The 18584-nt window shown below is 45.1% G+C and overlaps 1 protein-coding gene across 1 annotated transcript in view; it reads right to left on the bottom strand.

Annotated features, from left to right (window-relative positions):
- Window positions 1-207: 207 nt before the first annotated feature.
- The window catches only part of obscnb (obscurin, cytoskeletal calmodulin and titin-interacting RhoGEF b), an 868128-nt gene continuing 849751 nt past the window's right edge, over window positions 208-18584 (bottom strand). Inside the window, exons 164-166 of the mRNA XM_068053434.1 lie at window positions 14199-14274; window positions 1706-1855; window positions 208-385 (exon numbers count right to left, since the gene is read on the bottom strand). Of these exons, the coding sequence (XP_067909535.1) occupies window positions 208-385; window positions 1706-1855; window positions 14199-14274 (404 nt within the window). The remainder of the gene's footprint in view (window positions 386-1705; window positions 1856-14198; window positions 14275-18584) is intronic.

Genomic DNA, 18584 nt, shown 5'->3' on the forward strand with positions numbered 1-18584 from the left:
TTGGACCGACTACTCTTACGTCGTAACACTGCTGATCTGATTGCACAATCTTAAGTCAGTCCACATTTAGACAAATACAAGTTTAGGGCTTGCAAACCAATTTTCCTTGATGGTATAGCTCCTCTAAATTCATCTGGAAGTTACAAAGAAAAAGGTGAAATACGTGCAGGGCATTAATTTCTTTTACATATTTCTCATTATTTCTTGTCAGTGGAGTATCAGCACCTCATGCTTTGTACATAGAAGCATCCTTCGTTTCTCACGTTGTTTTAGGTAATTCCTGAGCTTTGTTGTTTGAAAGGAAACTGTTGAGTGTCTTAGCTTCATTTGTGAGTCCTCTTGTAACCATGGAAACGAACGGCATTCAGAGGCACATGGCCTTCCACTACAATATATGTGGAAGAAAATATATGTCATGGCATGAGGGACAGTCCATTTTAGAGTAACTCAGCACAGTTTAAAAAAAAGTGTTTTGCTCCTTTTTCTTTCAAATTACTCCTCCAGTTCTCATGCACTCCTGAAGCTGTAAATTCTAGGTCTTGTCCCAAGATGCACTGGCATCTTATGTCTTATCTGAGAGGCCATTATTCATCTATGGGACCTGACAGTGACTGCTGGCTGACTATCCAACTGTGGAGGCCCTTACAGGTGTACCTGATGTCTTTAATCAGTCTTCATAAATGTAAACTTCCAGTAGTAGTACTCAAGGACACGATAGATCATAACTCATCTCTCATCTGAGTAATCAGTGGCTAATTTTAGTTATATAAGATGAGTCTTGTAATATTCTAATTTTTAGAGCCTAAATTTTTGAACCAACAATTCTAATATAGAGTCAGAGAGAATCAGAGTCATTTATGGCACAGAGGCGGCCATTCAACCCATCAAATCCAGGCTGGCTCTCCACAGAGCAAGCCAATCAGTCCCACTCCCCCGCTTGATCTCTGCAGCGCTGCAAGTTTACCTCCTTCAAGTGCTCATCCAATTTCCTTTTGAAATCATTGTTTCTGCTTCCACCACCTTAGTTGTCAGTGAGTTCCAAGTCATTACCACTCATTGTGTTTAAAAAAAAAAGTTCTTCTCATTCCCCCTGCATCATTTGCCCAAAACCTTCAATCTGTGTCCCACTAGCCCTTGTACCAGCAGTTAATGGCAGCAGTTTTTCCTCGCCTAACTTATCTAAACTTGTCATAATGTTGAACATCTATCAAATCTCCCCTCATTCTCCTTTGCTCTGAGCAGAACATCCTCAACTTTTCTGCCTAACCTTTGTAACTAATCTTGTAACTAAAATCCCTCATTCTGGTATATCTTCTCTGCACCCTCTTAGGGATCCTCACATCCTTCCTAATATGTGGTGACCAGAACTGGACAGTGGAGTGGAGAATGCAGGCATTGATCCCGCTGCGCCTCAATGCAAAGCAAACACTCTACTGTTTGAGCTAATTCCCCAGTTAAAAAAAAATGTAATGCATCTACAACAAATTATGGTATTTGAGTCCCTCTGATTAGAAAGATATGGCTGGAGACAGGTTTTAATGTTTGCCATTAAATAAATTGCAGTTCGTCCCCAGGAATAATTTAATTTTGAACTACAGATACAAATTCAATGAACTGAGTCAGGCAGCTTTGAAGTATTTAAAATAAAAGTCATATGTGTGCTGTAGCTATGTATGAACTCGAACAAGAGAAGTGGAACACTCACCCTGGATTAAGGCATAATGTATTCTTCAGAAATGAAACTGCTCCTTGAGAAAGGCCAGCGTAGCATCTCCTCAGCTTGATTTTCCCTTTCCTTATATTCTTTTCTTTGTCACAATCTTTATCAGATCTAAAAGGACAATCTGCACTCAACCTACAGGAGAAAGAAAATATAGTGTCTCTGGTTGGTAATATTTTTGTAATTTGCATTTCCCTTTTTTCTGTTTTCCCCCTCCCCAATGCATTGCTCAAAAGGATAAGCTGTTCGCCAGTCGTAGAGTGATACAGCACTGAAACAGGCCCTTCGGCCCACCGAGTCTGTGCCAACCATCAACCATCCATTTATTCTAATCCTATATTAATCCCATATTCCCTACCACATCCCCACCATTCTCCTACCACCTACCTACACTAGGGGCAATTTACAATGGCCAATTTACCTATCAACCTGCAAGTCTCTGGCTGTGGGAGGAAACCGGAGCACCTGGCGGAAACCCACGCGGTCACAGGGAGAACTTGCAAACTCTGCACAGGCGGGACTCAGAACTGAACCCGGGTCGGTGGAGCTGTGAGGCTGCAGTGCTAACCACTGCGCCACTGTGTGCAAGCTGTCAGAGGTGATTCCATTTAGTCGCACATTCCCTATTGGGAAATCCATCTGGTATGTGTAAGAAGTTTGTATTGGAGAAATTATTGGGGCTAAAGGATGATAAGTCCCCAACACCTGAGATTCTACATCTGAGTGTTGAAAGAGATAGCACTGGAGATAGTGGATGCATTGATAATCATCTTTCAAAATGCTATAGATTAGAGATACAGCACTGAAACAGGCCCTTCGGCCCACCGAGTCTGTGCCGACCATCAACCACCCATTTATACTAATCCTACACTAATCCCATATTCCTACCAAACATCCCCATCTGTCCCTATATTTCCCTACCACCTACCTATACTAGTGACAATTTATAATGGCCAATTTACCTATCAACCTGCAAGTCTTTTGGCTTGTGGGAGGAAACCGGAGCACCCGGAGAAAACCCACGCAGACACAGGGAGAACTTGCAAACTCCACACAGGCAGTGCCCAGAATCGAACCCGGGTCCCTGGAGCTGTGAGGCTGCAGTGCTAACCACTGTGCCACTGTGCCATTCGGGAACACTTCCTGCAGATTGGAACGGAGCAAATGTCACCCCACCATTTAAGAAGGGAGGGAGAGAGAAAACAGAACTACAGCCCTGTTACCCTTGCATCAGTAGTAGGGAAAATGCTAGCATCTATTCTAAGGGATGTAATAAATGGACACTTGGATAATAATGATCTGATTGGGCATTGTCAACATGGATTTATGAATGGGAAATCATGTTTGACGAACCAGTTAGAGTTCTTTTAGTATGTGACACTAATAGAATTGATAAATGGGAGGTGGGGGCTTAGTGGTAATATCGCTAAACTAGTAATGCAGAGCCCAGGGTATTGCTCTGGGGATATGGGTTTGAATCCCAACACGGTAGCTGGTGAAATCTGAATTCAATTAACAAAATCTGGAATTTAAAAAGCTGGTCTAATGGTGACTGTGAAACCATTGTCAATTGTTTAAAAAACCCATCTGGTTCACTGATGTCCTTTTAGGGAAGGAAATCTGCCATCCTTACCTGGTCTGGCTTACATGTGACTCCAGATCCATAGCAATGTGATTGACTCTTAAATGTCCTCTGAAAAAGCCAAGCAAGCCCACTTAGCTCAAGGACAATTAGGGATGGGCAACAAATGCTGGTCTAATCACTGATGCCCACATCCCACAAACGAATGAAAAAAAAAGTATACTTGGATATTCAGAAGGTTTTTGACAAAGTCCCCCACAGGACGTTGGTTACCAAAATTAAAGGACACGGGATAGGAAGTAATACACTGGCATGGATTAAGGATTGGTTAACAGGCAGAAAACAGAGAGTAGGAACAAACTGGTCATTCTTGCTTTGGTAGGCTGTGACTAATGGGGTACCACAAGGATCAGTACTTGGGGCCCCAGCTGTTCCTAATATATATCAATGATTTGGATGTGGGGACCAAATGTAATATTTCCAAGTTCATGGCTGACATAAAACTAGGAATATGTGTTGTGAGGAAGATGCAAAGGGGATTTGGACAGACTTAGTGGGCTAAATTTTATCAGCGCCCCGTGCTCTGTGCGGGGCTCATTAAATAGAGGGGTGGCGGAGCAGTTGCACCCAATGACATAGAGAGGGGTGGCTGCCACATCCCTGGCAATAGCGTCCGGTGCCACTGCGCAGGCACCATTTTTAAAGGCCTTGGATGAAATTTTACTATTTAATGGGGAAATTGGTTAAAAGCTTCTTTTAAAATTTTATTGGAACCTGGAGTACCTTTCAACGCCGCCCCCCACCCTCCCCTCCAACCCAGTGTTTATTTTAGGGCCAGCGACCCTGAATTAACTTTATTTGACATTGCGAACTTTCCCCTTCAACTTCATCACTTTTGCCCTTCAACCCCTTCCCACCACCCCCACAACCAATAAAAAACGTTTTGCCCACTGGAGGCCTGCTCAGGTCGGGAAAATAGAACCGAGCCCGATCCAACCCGAACCGCCCCTGACTCAACCCGACCATCTGTTTATTTACCTTCCTGACACCGAGCCTGCAAGAAGCTGCAGCGCATGCGTGATGACGTCATAGTGACGCCACTCGCTCACTGCGCAGACTCCGTTTCGTCCCAGACTCCCAGCTCAGGTAAGTTTTTAAAATTTCAATACTTAGCATCAGAGCACGTACCTGACACGTCGTCGGGTCAGGTAGATGGCCTCTGTTGCCCGCTCCCTCACCACCCCCTGATAATTTTAGTTCTCCCCACCAGTTCCTTGATTCGGAACTCCAGCAGGGCCTTCTTGGCATTGTGGGTCAAGGTGGCCCGCTCCCGCTAGCATTTTACAGGCCTCCCTGCCGCGACCCATGGTGTCGAGAGGCTGATCAAAATTCAGCCCAGTGAGTGAGCAAGAACATGGTAAATGGAATATAATGAGGAAAAATGTGAGGATATCCACGTTGGTAGGAGAGGTAGATGTGGAGTATTTTTTAAATGGTAAGAGATTACATGTAAAAAGGGATCTGGGTGTCCTCTTCAATAAGTCACTGAAAGCTAACATGCAGGTGCAGCAAGCTGTTAGGAAGGCTAATGGTATGTTAGCCTTTATTGCAAGAGGATTTGAGTACAGGAGTAGTGAAGTTTTGCTTCAATTGTATAGAACCTTGGTTGGACTGCACCTGGAGCACAAGTGTGCAGCTTTGGTCCCTTTAAGAAGGATATTATTGCCATAGAGGGGGTGTAACGAAGATTCAGCAGACTTGTTCCTGGGATGGCAGGACTGTCCTATGAAGAGAGATTGGGGAAACTGGGCCTGTATTCTCCAGAGTTTCGTAGAATGAGAGGTGATTTTTAGAATTTAGAACATTACAGCGCAGTACAGGCCCTTCGGCCCTCGATGTTGCGCCGACCTGTGAAACCATCTGACCTCCACTATTCCATTTTCATCCATATGTCTATCCAATGACCACTTAAATGCCCTTAAAGTTGGCGAGTCTACTACTGCTGCAGGCAGGGCGTTCCACGCCCCTACTACTCTCTGAGTAAAGAAACTACCTCTGACATCTGTCCTATATCTATCACCCCTCAACTTAAAGCTATGTCCCCTCGTGTTTGCCATCACCATCCGAGGAAAAAGACTCTCACTATCCACCCTATCTAACCCTCTGATTATCTTATATGTCTCTATTAAGTCACCTCTCCTCCTCCTTCTCTCCAACGAAAACAACCTCAAGTCCCTCAGCCTTTCCTCGTAAGACCTTCCCTCCATACCAGGCAACATTCTAGTAAATCTCCTCTGCACCCTTTCCAAAGCTTCCACATCCTTCCTATAATGCGGTGACCAGAACTGCACGCAATACTCCAGGTGCGGTCTCACCAGAGTTTTGTACAGCTGCAGCATGACCTCGTGGCTCCAAAACTCGACCCCCCTACTAATAAAAGCTAACACACCATATGCCTTCTTACCAGCCCTATTAACCTGGGTAGCAACCTTCAGGGATTAATGTACCTGGACACCAAGATCTCTCTGTTCATCTACACTACCAAGAATCTTCCCATTAGCCCAGTACTCTGCATTCCTGTTACTCCTTCCAAAGTGAATCACCTCACACTTTTCCGCATTAAACTCCATTTGCCATCTCTCAGCCCAGCTCTGCAGCCTATCTATGTCCCTCTGTACCCTACAACATCCTTCGGCACTATCCACAACTCCACCGACCTTAGTGTCATCCGCAAATTTACTAACTCACCCTTCTACACCCTCTTCCAGGTCATTTATAAAAATGACAAACAGCAGTGGCCCCAAAACAGATCCTTGCGGTACACCACTGGTAACTAAACTCCAGGATGAACATTTGCCATCAACCACCACCCTCTGTCTTCTTTCAGCTAGCCAATTTCTGATCCAAAGCTCTAAATCACCTTCAACCCCATACTTCCGTATTTTCTGCAATAGCCTACCGTGGGGAACTTTATCAAACGCCTTACTGAAATCCATATACACCACATCCACTGCTTTACCCTCATCCACCTGTTTGGTCACCTTCTCGAAAAACTCAATAAGGTTACAACCGAAGTAAGGCTCACAGGTCTATAATTACCAGGGCTGTCTCTACTCCCCTTCTTGAACAAGGGGACAACATTTGCTATCCTCCAGTCTTCTGGCACTATTCCTGTCGACAATGACGACATAAAGATCAAGGACAAAGGCTCTGCAATCTCCTCCCTGGCTTCCCAAAGAATCCTAGGATAAATCCCATCTGGCCCAGGGGACTTATCTATTTTCACACTTTCCAAAATTGATAACACCTCCTCCTTGTGAACCTCAATCCCATCTAGCCTAGTAGCCTGAATCTCAGTATTCTCCTCGACAACATTTTCTTTCTCTACTGTAAATACTGACGCAAAATATTCATTTAACACTTCCCCTATCTCCTCTGATTCCACACACAACTTCCCACTACTATCCTTGATTGGCCCTAATCTAACTCTAGTCATTCTTTTATTCCTGATATACCTATAGAAAGCCTTAGGGTTTTCCCTGATCCTATCCGCCAATGACTTCTCATGTCCTCTCCTTGCTCTTCTTAGCTCTCCCTTTAGATCCTTCCTGGCTAGCTTGTAACTCTCAAGCGCCCTAACTGAGCCTTCACGTCTCATCCTAACATAAGCCTTCTTCTTCCTCTTGACAAGCGCTTCAACTTCTTTAGTAAACCACGGCTCCCTCGCTCGACAACTTCCTCCCTGCCTGACAGGTACATACTTATCAAGGACACGCAGTAGCTCCTCCTTGAATAAGCTCCACATTTCGATTGTGCCCATCCCCTGCAGTTTCCTTCCCCATCCTACGCATCCTAAATCTTGCCTAATCGCATCATAATTTCCTTTCCCCCAGCTATAATTCTTGCCCTGCGGTATATACCTGTCCCTGCCCATCGCTAAGGTAAACCTAACCGAATTGTGATCACTATCACCAAAGTGCTCACCTACATCTAAATCTAACACCTGGCCTGGTTCATTACCCAGTACCAAATCCAATGTGGCATCGCCCCTGGTTGGCCTGTCTACATACTGTGTCAGAAAACCTTCCTGCACACACTGGACAAAAACTGACCCATCTAAACTACTCGAACTATAGTATTTCCAGTCGATATTTGGAAAGTTAAAGTCCCCCATAATAACTACCCTGTTACTCTCGCCCCTGTCGAGAATCATCTTCGCTTTCCTTTCCTCTACATCTCTGGAACTATTCGGAGGTCTATAAAAGACTCCCAACAGGGTGACCTCACCTCTCCTGTTTCTAACCTCGGCCCATACTACCTCAGTAGACGAGTCCTCAAACGTCCTTTCTGTCGCTGTAATACTCTCCTTGATTAACAATGCCACACCCCCCCCTCTTTTACCATCTTCTCTGTTCTTACTGAAACATCTAAATCCCGGAACCTGCAACATCCATTCCTGCCCCTGCTCTACCCATGTCTCCGAAATGGCCACTACATCGAGATCCCAGGTACCAACCCATGCTGCAAGCTCACCCACCTTATTCCGGATGCTCCTGGCGTTGAAGTAGACACACTTTAAACCAGGTTCTTGCTTGCCAGTGCCCTCTTGCTTCCTTGTAACCTTATCCCTGACCTCACTACTCTCAACATCCTGTACACTGGCACTACATTTAGGTTCCCATTCCCCTGCTGAATTAGTTTAAACCCCCCCAAAGAGCACCAGCAAATCTCCCCCCGAGGATATTGGTACCCCTCTGGTTCAGGTCAAGACCATCCTGTTTGTAGAGGTCCCACCTACCCCAGAAAGAGCCCCAATTATCCAGGAAACTAAAACCCTCCCTCCTGCACCATCCCTGCAGCCACGTGTTCAACTCCTCTCTCTCCCTATTCCTCGCTTCGCTATCACGTGGCACGGACAACAACCCAGAGATAACAACTCTGTTTGTTCTCGCTCTAAGCTTCCACCCTAGCTCCCTGAATTTCTGCCTTAAATCCCCATCTCTCTTCCGACCTATGTCGTTGGTGCCTATGTGGACCACGACTTGGGGCTGCTCCCCCTCCTCCCTAAGGATCCCCAAAACACGATCCGAGACATCACGAACCCTGGCACCTGGGAGGCAACACACCAACCGTGAGTCTCTCTCGTTCCCACAGAACCTCCTATCTGTTCCCCTAACTATGGAGTCCCCAATGACTAATGCTGTGCTCCTCTTCCCCCTTCCCTTCTGAGCAACAGGGATAGACTCTGTGCCAGATACCTGTACCCCATTGCTTACTCCTGGTAAGTCGTCCCTCGCAACAGTATCCAAAACGGTATACCTGTTGTTGAGGGAAACGGCCACAGGGGATCCCTGCACTGCCTGCTGGTTCCCTCTCCTTCCCCTGACGGTAACCCATCTACCTACTTCTTTTACCTGAGGTGTGACTACCTCCCCATAACTCCTCTCAATAACCCCCTCCGCCTCCCGAATGATCCGAAGTTCATCCAGCTCCAGCTCCAGTTCCCTAACGCGGTTCTCGAGGAGCTGGAGTTGGGTGCACTTCCCGCAGATGCAGTCAGCAGGGACACTCTTGGCGACCCTTACCTCCCACATTCTGCAGGAGGAACATACAACTGCCTTAACTTCCATTCCCTCTATTCTAAATTCCCAACAAATCTACTGAAAAACCAAAAAAAAAAGTCAAAATTTGTTAGGTTAGCAATCCAACAGACAGAACTTCTTAAATAAAAAGCTTACCTTATCAACACACCAGAGTCCTTTTTTTTGGTTAGGGGAGGAGGGTGGGTGGGAGACACTACATGTGTAGTGTCTCAGGTACAGCCACCACCCAAATATATAGTTTTTACTTACCCAGCAGTCCCCTGGTCCCCCGAAAACAAAAGGGAATTAACTTTTAACTTACACTGAAATTGACTTCCCAGCTGCAAGTTCGCTCCGCACCTCAGCTACTGTCAAAGCTGCTGCCACCAAAACTAAAAGAAAGAGATTTTAAACCACCCAAATATATAGTTTTTACTTACCCAGCAGTCCCCTGCTCCTCCGAAAACAAAAGGGAATTAACTTTTAACTTACACTGAAATTGACTTCCCAGCTGCAAGTTCGCTCCGCACCTCAGCTACTGTCAAAGCTGCTGCCACCAAAACTAATCTCATTGATCTAACTAATCTAACTGATCTCATTGAAACCTACAATATACAAGGCGAGCCTCTATAAGCAGCGTCCAAATGACACGCAGCTTCCACAGTGCGGACTGTGACACCGACTACTCCCTGGTGTGCGGCAAAGTTAGACTCAAACCAAAGAAGCTAAACGCTCCAAGCAGAAGGGCCGCCCGCGCATCAACACTAACAGAATTTCTTATCCACAGCTGTTACATAAGTTTTTTAATTCACTTGAAAAAGCCCTTCAAAACACTCCTGCAGGGGATGCAGAGACCAAGTGGGCCCACATCAGAGGCACCATCTATGCCTCAGCAATGACCACCTATGGCAAACGTGAGAAGCAGAATGCAGATTGGTTTCAATCTCACTTTGAAGAGCTGGAACCTGTCATAGCCGCTAAGCGCACTGCACTGTTGAACTACAAGAAAGCCCCCAGTGAGTTAACATCTGTCGCACTTAAAGTAGCCAGAAGCGCTGCACAAAAACAGCCAGGCGCTGTGCAAATGACTACTGGCAACACCTATGAAGTCGTATTCAGCAGGCCTCCGACACCGGAAGCATCAGAGGAATATATGATGGCATTAAGAGAGCTTTTGGGCCAACCATCAAGAAGATTGCCCCCCCCTCAAGTCTAAATCAGAGGACACGATCACTAACCAATGCAAGCAAATGGACCGCTGGGTGGAGCATTACCTAAAACTGTACTCCAGGGAAAATGTTGTCACTGAGACCGCCCTCAATGCAGCCCAGTCTCTGCCAGTCATGGATGAGTTGGATGAACAGCCAACAAAATTGGAACTCAGTGATGCCATTGATTCTCTAGCCAGTGGAAAAGCCCCTGGGAAGGATGGCATTACCCCTGAAATAATCAAAAGTGCCAAGCCTGCTCTACTCTCAGCACTCCATTAACTGCTTTGCCTGTGCTGGGATGAGGGAGCAGTACCACAGGACACGTGTGATGCCAATATCATCACCTTCTATAACAACAAGGGTGACTGTGGTGACTGCAACAACTACTTTGGAATCTTCCTTCTCAGCATAGTGGGGAAAGTCTTCGCTCAAGTCGTTTTAAACAGACTCCAGAAGCTGGCTGAGCATGTCTACCCTGAGGCACAGTGTGGCTTTCGAGCAGAGAGATCCACCATTGACATGCTGTTCTCCCTTCGCCAGCTACAGGAGAAATGCCGCGAACAACAGATGCCCCTCTACGTTGCTTTCATAGATCTCACCAAAGCCTTTGACCTTGTCAGCAGACGTGGTCTCTTCAGACTACTAGCAAAGATCGGACGTCCACCAAAACTACTAAGTATCATCACCTCATTCCATGATAATATGAAAGGCACAATTCAGCATAGTGGTGCCTCATCAGACCTCTTTCCTATCCTGAATAGCGTGAAACAGGGCTGTGTTCTTGCACCTACACTGTTTGGGATCTTCTTCTCCCTGCTGCTCTCACATGCGTTCAAGTCTTCAGAAGAAGGAATTTTCCTCCACACAAGATCAGATGGCAGGTTGTTCAACCTTGCCCGACTTAGTACGAAGACCAAAGTATGGAAGGTCCTCATCAGGGGACTCCTCTTTGATGAGGATGCTGCATTAACATCCCACACAGAACAGTGTCTGCAGAGACTCAACGACAGGATTGTGGCTGCCTGCAACGAATCTGGCCTAACCATCAGCCTTAAGAAAACGAACATCATGGGATAGGACGTCAGAAATGCTCCATCCATCAATATCGGCGATCACGCTCTGGAAGTGGTTCAAAAGTTTATCTACCTAGGCTCAACTATCACCAGTAACCTGTCTCTCGATGCAGAAATCAACAAGCGCATGGGAAAGGCGTACGCTACTATGTCCAGACTGGCCAAGAGAGTGTGGGGAAAATGGCGCACTGACACAGAACACAAAAGTCCGAGTGTATCAAGCCTGTGTCCTCAGTACCTTACTCTATGGCAGCGAGGCCTGGACGACATACGTCAGCCAAGAGCGACGTCTCAATTCATTCCATCTTCGCTGCCTCTGGAGAATCCTTGGCGTCAGGTGGCAGGACCATATCTCCAACGCAGAAGTCCTCGAGGCGGCCAACATCCCTAGCATAAACACCCTTCTGAGCCAGTGGCGCTTGAGATGGCTTGGCCATGTGAGCCGCATGGCAGATGGCAGCATCCCCAAGGACGCATTGTACAGCGAGCTCGTTACTGGTATCAGACCCACCGACCGTCCATGTCTCCGCTTTAAAGACGTCTGCAAACGCGACATGAAGTCCTGTGACACTGACCACAAGTCGTTGGAGTCAGTTGCCAGTGATCGCCAGAGCTGACAGACAGCCATAAAGGTAAGGCTAAAGAGTGGTGAGTCGAAGAGACTTTGCTGTTGGCAGGAAAAAAGACAAGCACAAGGAAAGAGCCAACTGTGTAACTGCCCCGACAACTAATTTTATCTGCAGTGCCTGTGGAAGAGTCTGTCGCTCTAGATTTGGCCTTTATAGCCACTCTAGAGATGCTCCATCCATCAATATTGGCGACCACGCTCTGGAGGTGGTTCAAGAGTTCACCTACCTAGGCTCAACTATCACCAGTAACCTGTCTCTAGATGCAGAAATCAACAAGCGCGTGGGAAAGGCTTCCACTGCTATGTCCAGACTGGCCAAGAGAGTGTGGGAAAATGGCGCACTGACATGGAACACAAAAGTCCGAGTGTATCAAGCCTGTGTCCTCAGTACCTTGCTCTATGGCAGCGAGGCCTGGACAACGTATGTCAGCCAAGAGCGACGTCTCAATTCATTCCATCTTCGGTGCCTCCGGAGAATACTTGGCATCAGGTGGCAGGACCGTATCTCCAACACAGAAGTCCTCGAGGCGGCCAACATCCCCAGCCTATACACACTACTGAGTTAGCGGCGCTTGAGATGGCATGGCCATGTGAGCCGCATGGAAGATGGAAGGATCCCCAAAGACACATTGCACAGCGAGCTAGCCACTGGTATCAGACCCACCGGCCGTCCATGTCTCCGCTTTAAAGACGTCTGCAAACGCAACATGAAGTCCTGTGACATTGATCACAAGTCGTGGGAGTCAGTTGCCAGCGTTTGCCAGAGCTGGCGGGCAGCCATAAAGGCGGGGCTAAAGTGTGGCGAGTCGAAAAGACTTAGCAGTTGGCAGGAAAAAAGACAGAAGCGCAAGGGGAGAGCGAACTGTGTAACAGCCCCGACAATCAAATTTTTCTGCAGCACCTGTGGAAGAGTCTGTCACTCTAGAATTGGCCTTTATAGCCACTCCAGGCGCTGCTCCACACACCACTGACCACCTCCAGGCGCTTACCCATTGTCTCTCAAGATAAGGAGGCCAAAGAAGAAGAGGCGCTGCTTCACAATCCACTGACCGCCTCCAGGCACTTACCCATTGTGTCTCGAGACAAGGAGACCAAAGAAGAAGAAGACGACTTAAAGGGATAGACAGGGTAGATGCAGGTAAGATGTTTCCCCTGGTTGGGGAGCCGAGAACCAGGGGACACAATTTCATTTGAAATTCTGAACTGAGTAAGTCAGCATGAATGAATTTATTTTGTCGCTGCACATGATGGCCAGAGATATTCTAACCTAATTAGCTATTAGGATGGGACGAATAATGGATAAATATCTTAAATCAGCAGAATTTATTCAGAACTCTTCCACTTACTAAACTACATGACCTGACCTTTACTGAAGATTACTAATTATGAAAGGACATAAAAACACACTTTTTATACAAATAAGGGGAGAGAATGTTAAGGGAAATTTTGTAATGGATTACCAACAAAAAGATGCAGCAAAAAAGCACAAAGTCAGTGAAGTTGATTGTCAGGTTAAACCGATTGAGGATATGTGCAAAATGGTGAGTTAATTTCTCTTTCAGTTTTAACAAAGCTGTAATGTACCCCTGGAAACTTGCAGGCTTTTCCAGTAGTAATGGTGATGTAATTTTTTTTTTCCTCTTAAATTATCCCTATTTTACTCCCTTTCTCCCACAAGATGGTGGGAGGCGTCCAGTATCTCATTTAAGTGGTGATTCTTTGTGTGAGATTCTGGAAAATGATGGTGTCCATGTGCAATGTAATAGCTGAGTCAGTTCTGTTCTTAGCTTGTGTCTGTACATGTACACTTCCAGCAGATGTTAGTGCAGAATCATCAGGGCTCCAAACTCTGACTGATTTCATACTCTCTTGTTCAGGGACGCTAAGATCATGTGTGACGTCCCTATGTTGTACCAGCTGTGATAGGTTAACTTGACAGATTGTTTGTTTCGTTTTCAGGATGTTGGTGAAGATGGCAAGGTTACACTGCCCAACTGTAGTAGTACTGAGAAGTTGGTGATGGAACTTCTTGGTGCTCTGAGTTCAATGAAGATTTGGGGCTGGAGAGACAGCTTTCTGTCCCTGAACATTAGTGAACTAGTTACAACCATCCAGAAACTTTTATGGTCAGATTTATTGAATACAACTTCACAATATAGAATGGTGGGATCTGAAGTCAGTTCCGATGGGTTGCTAGTCCAATACCAAACCACTACACTATCATCTAGTAATTGAATTGGATCCTTGTGGGGGTAGGGGGGAATAAATTTTATACAAAATGTTTCTTTTGCAAGTGACAGACTGAGGATGAGAAAGGAGTGAGGGTGGGGAAGGGGCGGTTTGTGCAGGTAACTTAATCCTGAAGGAATAAGTAGTCAGAGATGTCAATATAAAGAACTCACATTGTAAAGGTCAGCACACCAACAGCCCAGATATCTGTTTCTGGAACAACTGCCTTCCCTTCAAGGATTTCTGGAGCTAAAGAAAGAAAGATTTATTTTGTAAACAAGTACTATGAGATACTTCATGTATTTGAAAAATATATTTAATAATCTATCCATTATATAACTACTCAAATGACAGTAAGTCACATCATTTGATTAAAAAGATAAACAAAACTGGATATTTTCCTGAACCTTCAAGCCAGTTTTTCAGCAAAAACCTCAGGAAATCTAAAATGGAAAATCTATCCAAGAACGTCTCTTCCAAATGCCATGTGCTCTGAGAGGAAAAAAATACACTGGAGGGAGGGCGAGAACGTGCAGTTTAAATCTGTTTCTCTACCCTTTTCCCTGAAAGTCGTAAAAATTCATTTTTGTCAGTCAAAACGGACTGCTGAACACTTGCCCTTTTAGAAGCACAGTGCTCTGGAAATCAGCTGATGTGGCAGCTCTGGTGATAGTGTGCTTGAGAAGAAGATTTAACTTTTGTTGCTATTCCGTTGAAGTAGGTCAAGGTGTTCTCAGCAGAGGCTACAAGAACCTTCCAAAGGTTTTGAAACAGGACTAGGTAGGCTGGAGACACTGGCGAGTGCAAGGGTGAGATTGGGAGGTAGCGGTAGGAGACATGATGTCTACCACAAACATGTGTTACAACCAAGGCAGGAGAAATGTATTGTTAATTCAGTCCCTCTTCTCCACCGGTCACAACATATAAATAAATTTTTCCCACCTACCGAGGAATAGCCAATTAGACTCTGTCCTCCAGAATAAAGCACACCCACCAGGTTTCTTTAAACAACAACAACATTAACTATTTATTAGAAAAAAAGTCTTAACCACGAATGAGATAAATCTATATATGAAAGCTCCTTATTTCCCTAGTCTTATGCACACACACATACATTTTTAAAAAACGGTTAACAAGGAAAAAAGGGTTTTGGTTTTCAGCTGTTTTTGCGGAATAGAAGGAATAATAAAAAAAAATCAGTCACGTTCTGGTAGGAAATCCTTCAGTTGGGTGCGGTGTCCCAGAGTCAACTAGTCGGATGCCACTTGCAGTTTCTCCAGGTGAGGTTGATGAACAGTCTGTGATGGGTAGGCATTCAAGGCAATTCGGCTACGGCAAGCGTCACATAGGTCTTTAAGCAGGGGTGTAACAATAGGTCTGCTTAGGATTCTCAGCAGCAGGATAGTAGCTTTCTTCAGATTCCAGGATTTCCCAAAAAACAGGGGGAAACAAGAACCACACTGGATGCAGGAATTCCCCAGGGACAGGAGGCAATAGGAACCTACCACCTTTCAAATACAGGGTTTCTTTTCAAGTGATGCAAGTTTCCTTTACAGAGAGAGGTTTTCTGGGTCTTCCACTTCAATTTCCAGCCAGGTCAGAAACCGAATTTCAAATGCCTGCTATTTGTCCAATTCGATGGTTTTGAAAAGGGTCCAAAAAAAAGTAAACCTCCTGAGCCGATCACATGACCAGACACAGTGTCTCCAACATCATTCAAAATGTTGCTCTGGGAAGGTCAAAAACCCCAGGTTGCCTTCCTTGAAACGGCTTGCTTTTCCTATTCATCCAAAACATCCAACAATTTCAGCTATTTGCAGGTGTCCCTGTCCACTGAACATCCTTTTTTAAAGCACACAGACTTCTAAGATTTTAGTACAAAAATAACACATGACATACTTTCGATGTCGCCCTTCAAGGTGTGGCACTTTACTACAGATGGAAAAAAAAATCTTAAAAGCAAGGTTACAGCACAGACTGAGGCCATTCAGCTTGTCGTCTCCATGCCGCTGTGTGCGAGAGCAATTCAGCCAGTCCATATGAACATACGAATTTGGACCAGAGGTAGGCCATTCAGCCTGTTGAACCTGCTCTGCCATTTAATAAGATCATGGCTGATCTGTTTCTGTCTCGAATTCCACTCTCATTTACCCCGATAATCTTTCATTCCCTTGCCTAACATGAATCTATCTACTCTGCCTCAAAAACATTTGATGACCCCGCCTCCAACACCTTCTGAGGCAGAGAATTCCAAAGTCGCACAACACTCTGAGAAAAAAAATTCTCCTCGTCTCTTTCCTAAAAGGGCTACTCCTAATTTTATAATAATGCCTCCTAGTTCTGTACTCACCCACCTTCAGCTTCCACATTCACCTTGTCAAGACAGTTCTGGATTTTATATATTTAACCAAGTCTCTCCTCACTCTCCTAAACTCCAGTGAAAACAAGCCCAGTCTGTCCAACCTTTCCTCATAAGACAACCTGCTCATTTCAGGTATCAATCTAGTAAACTGCCTCTGAACCGCCTGCGATGCATTTACATTGTTCCTTAAATAAGGAGACCAAAATTGCACACAGTATTTGAGATGTGGTCTCACCAATGCCCTGTATAACTGAAGCATAACATCCTTATTTTTATTTTCAATTCCTCGTGATAAAGGATAGCATTCCATTAGCCTTCTTTATTACTTGTTGTATCTGCATACTAACATTTTGTGACTTATGCATTAGGACACCTAGATCCCTCTGCACCTCGGAATCCTGCAGTCGTTCCCGATTTAAGAAATACTCTGCTTTTTTATTCTTCCTGCCAAAGTGAACCAGTTCACATTTTCCCACATTATACTCCATCTGCCAGATTTTTGCCCACTCACTCAACCTATCTATATCGGTCTGCAACCTGCTTATGTCCTCTTCACAACATACTTTCCTACCTATCTTTGTGTCATCTGCAAATTTAGCTGCCATACCATCGCTCCCCTCATCTAAGTCATTGATATAAATTGTAAAAAGTTGAGGCCCCAGCACCGACCCCTGTGCGACGCCACTCGTCGCATCCTGCCAATCAGAAAAGGACCCGTTTATGCGTACTCTGTTTTCTGCCAGCCAGCCAATCTTCTATCCATGCTAATATGTTACTCCCTACACCATGAGCTCCTACTTTGCGCAATAACCTTTTATGGGGCACCTTGTCAAATGCCTTCTGGACATCCAAGTACAGTACGTCAAAGGGCTCCCCTTTATCCATGGCACATGTTACTCTTTCAAAGAACTCCAATAAATTGGTTAAACATGATCTCCCTTTCACAAAATCATGCTGACTTCCTGATTACCTTGAGTTTTTCTAAGTGCCCAGCTGTAGCCTCCTTAATGATCAATTCTAACACCTTCCCCACAACAGACATCAAGCTAACTGCTAACTGGCCTATAGTTACCTGTTTTCTGCCTCACCCCCCCTTCAGTCCCACTCTCCCGTCCTTTCCCCGCAGCCCTGCAACTTTTTTCTCTTCAGCTTTTTATCCAATTCCTTTTGAAGGCCCCGACTGAATCTGCCTCCACCATACTCTTCAGATAGTGCATTCCAGATCTAACCACTTGCTGCATAAAAAGATTTTTCCTCGTGTCTCCATTGGTTCTTTTGCCAATCACTAAAAATCAGTGTCCGCTGGTTCTCAACCCTTCTGCCAATGGGAACAGTTTCTATCTACTCTGTACAGATCCCTCATGATTTTGAACACCTCTATCAAATCTCCTTAATCTTCTCCAAGGAGAGCAGCCCCAGCTTCTCCAAATCTATCCACAGAACTGAAGTTCCTCATCACTGGAACCATTCTCAAACCTTTTCGGCACCCTTTTGAAAGCCTTCACGTTCTTCCTGATGTGTGGTTCCCAGAATTGGACAAAAAGAGGCTGAACCAGAGTTTTATTGCAAGGGGATTGGTCTTGCTACAATTGTACAGGGTTTTGGTGAGACCACATCTAGTACTTTATGCAGTTTTGGTCTCCACATTTAAGAAAGGATGTACTTTCACTGGAGGCGTTACAGTGAAGGTTCACTAAATTGGTCCCTGGGATGAGGGGGTTGTCCTATGATGAGAGACTGAGTAAATTGGGCCTATATTCTCTGAAGTTTAGAAGAATGAAAAGTGACCTCATTGAAACATATAAGATTCTGAAGGGGTTGGATAGGGTAGACACTGAGAGATTGTTTCCGCTGGTCGAGGAATCTAAAACACGGGAGCACAGTCACAGGATAAGGGGCTGATGATTTAGGACTGAAATGAGGAGAAACTACTTCACTCTGAGTTATGAATCTTTGTAATTCTCTACCCCAAAGGCTTGTGGATGCTCCATCACTGAATACATTTAAGGCTGGGATAGACAGGTTTTTGGTCTCTCAAAGAATTCCTGGAGTGTGTATGAGATGGGTTTCTGGAGCAGTATGTTGAAGAATCAACTAGGGATCGGGCTATTTTAGATTTAGTATTATGTAATGAGAAAGAGTTAATTAATAACATGCTGTAAAGGAGCCATTGGGAAATAGTGACCACAATGTGATA

This window comes from Heterodontus francisci, chromosome 2, assembly GCF_036365525.1.
Source record: "Heterodontus francisci isolate sHetFra1 chromosome 2, sHetFra1.hap1, whole genome shotgun sequence".
NCBI classification, from domain to species: Eukaryota; Metazoa; Chordata; class Chondrichthyes; order Heterodontiformes; family Heterodontidae; genus Heterodontus; species Heterodontus francisci.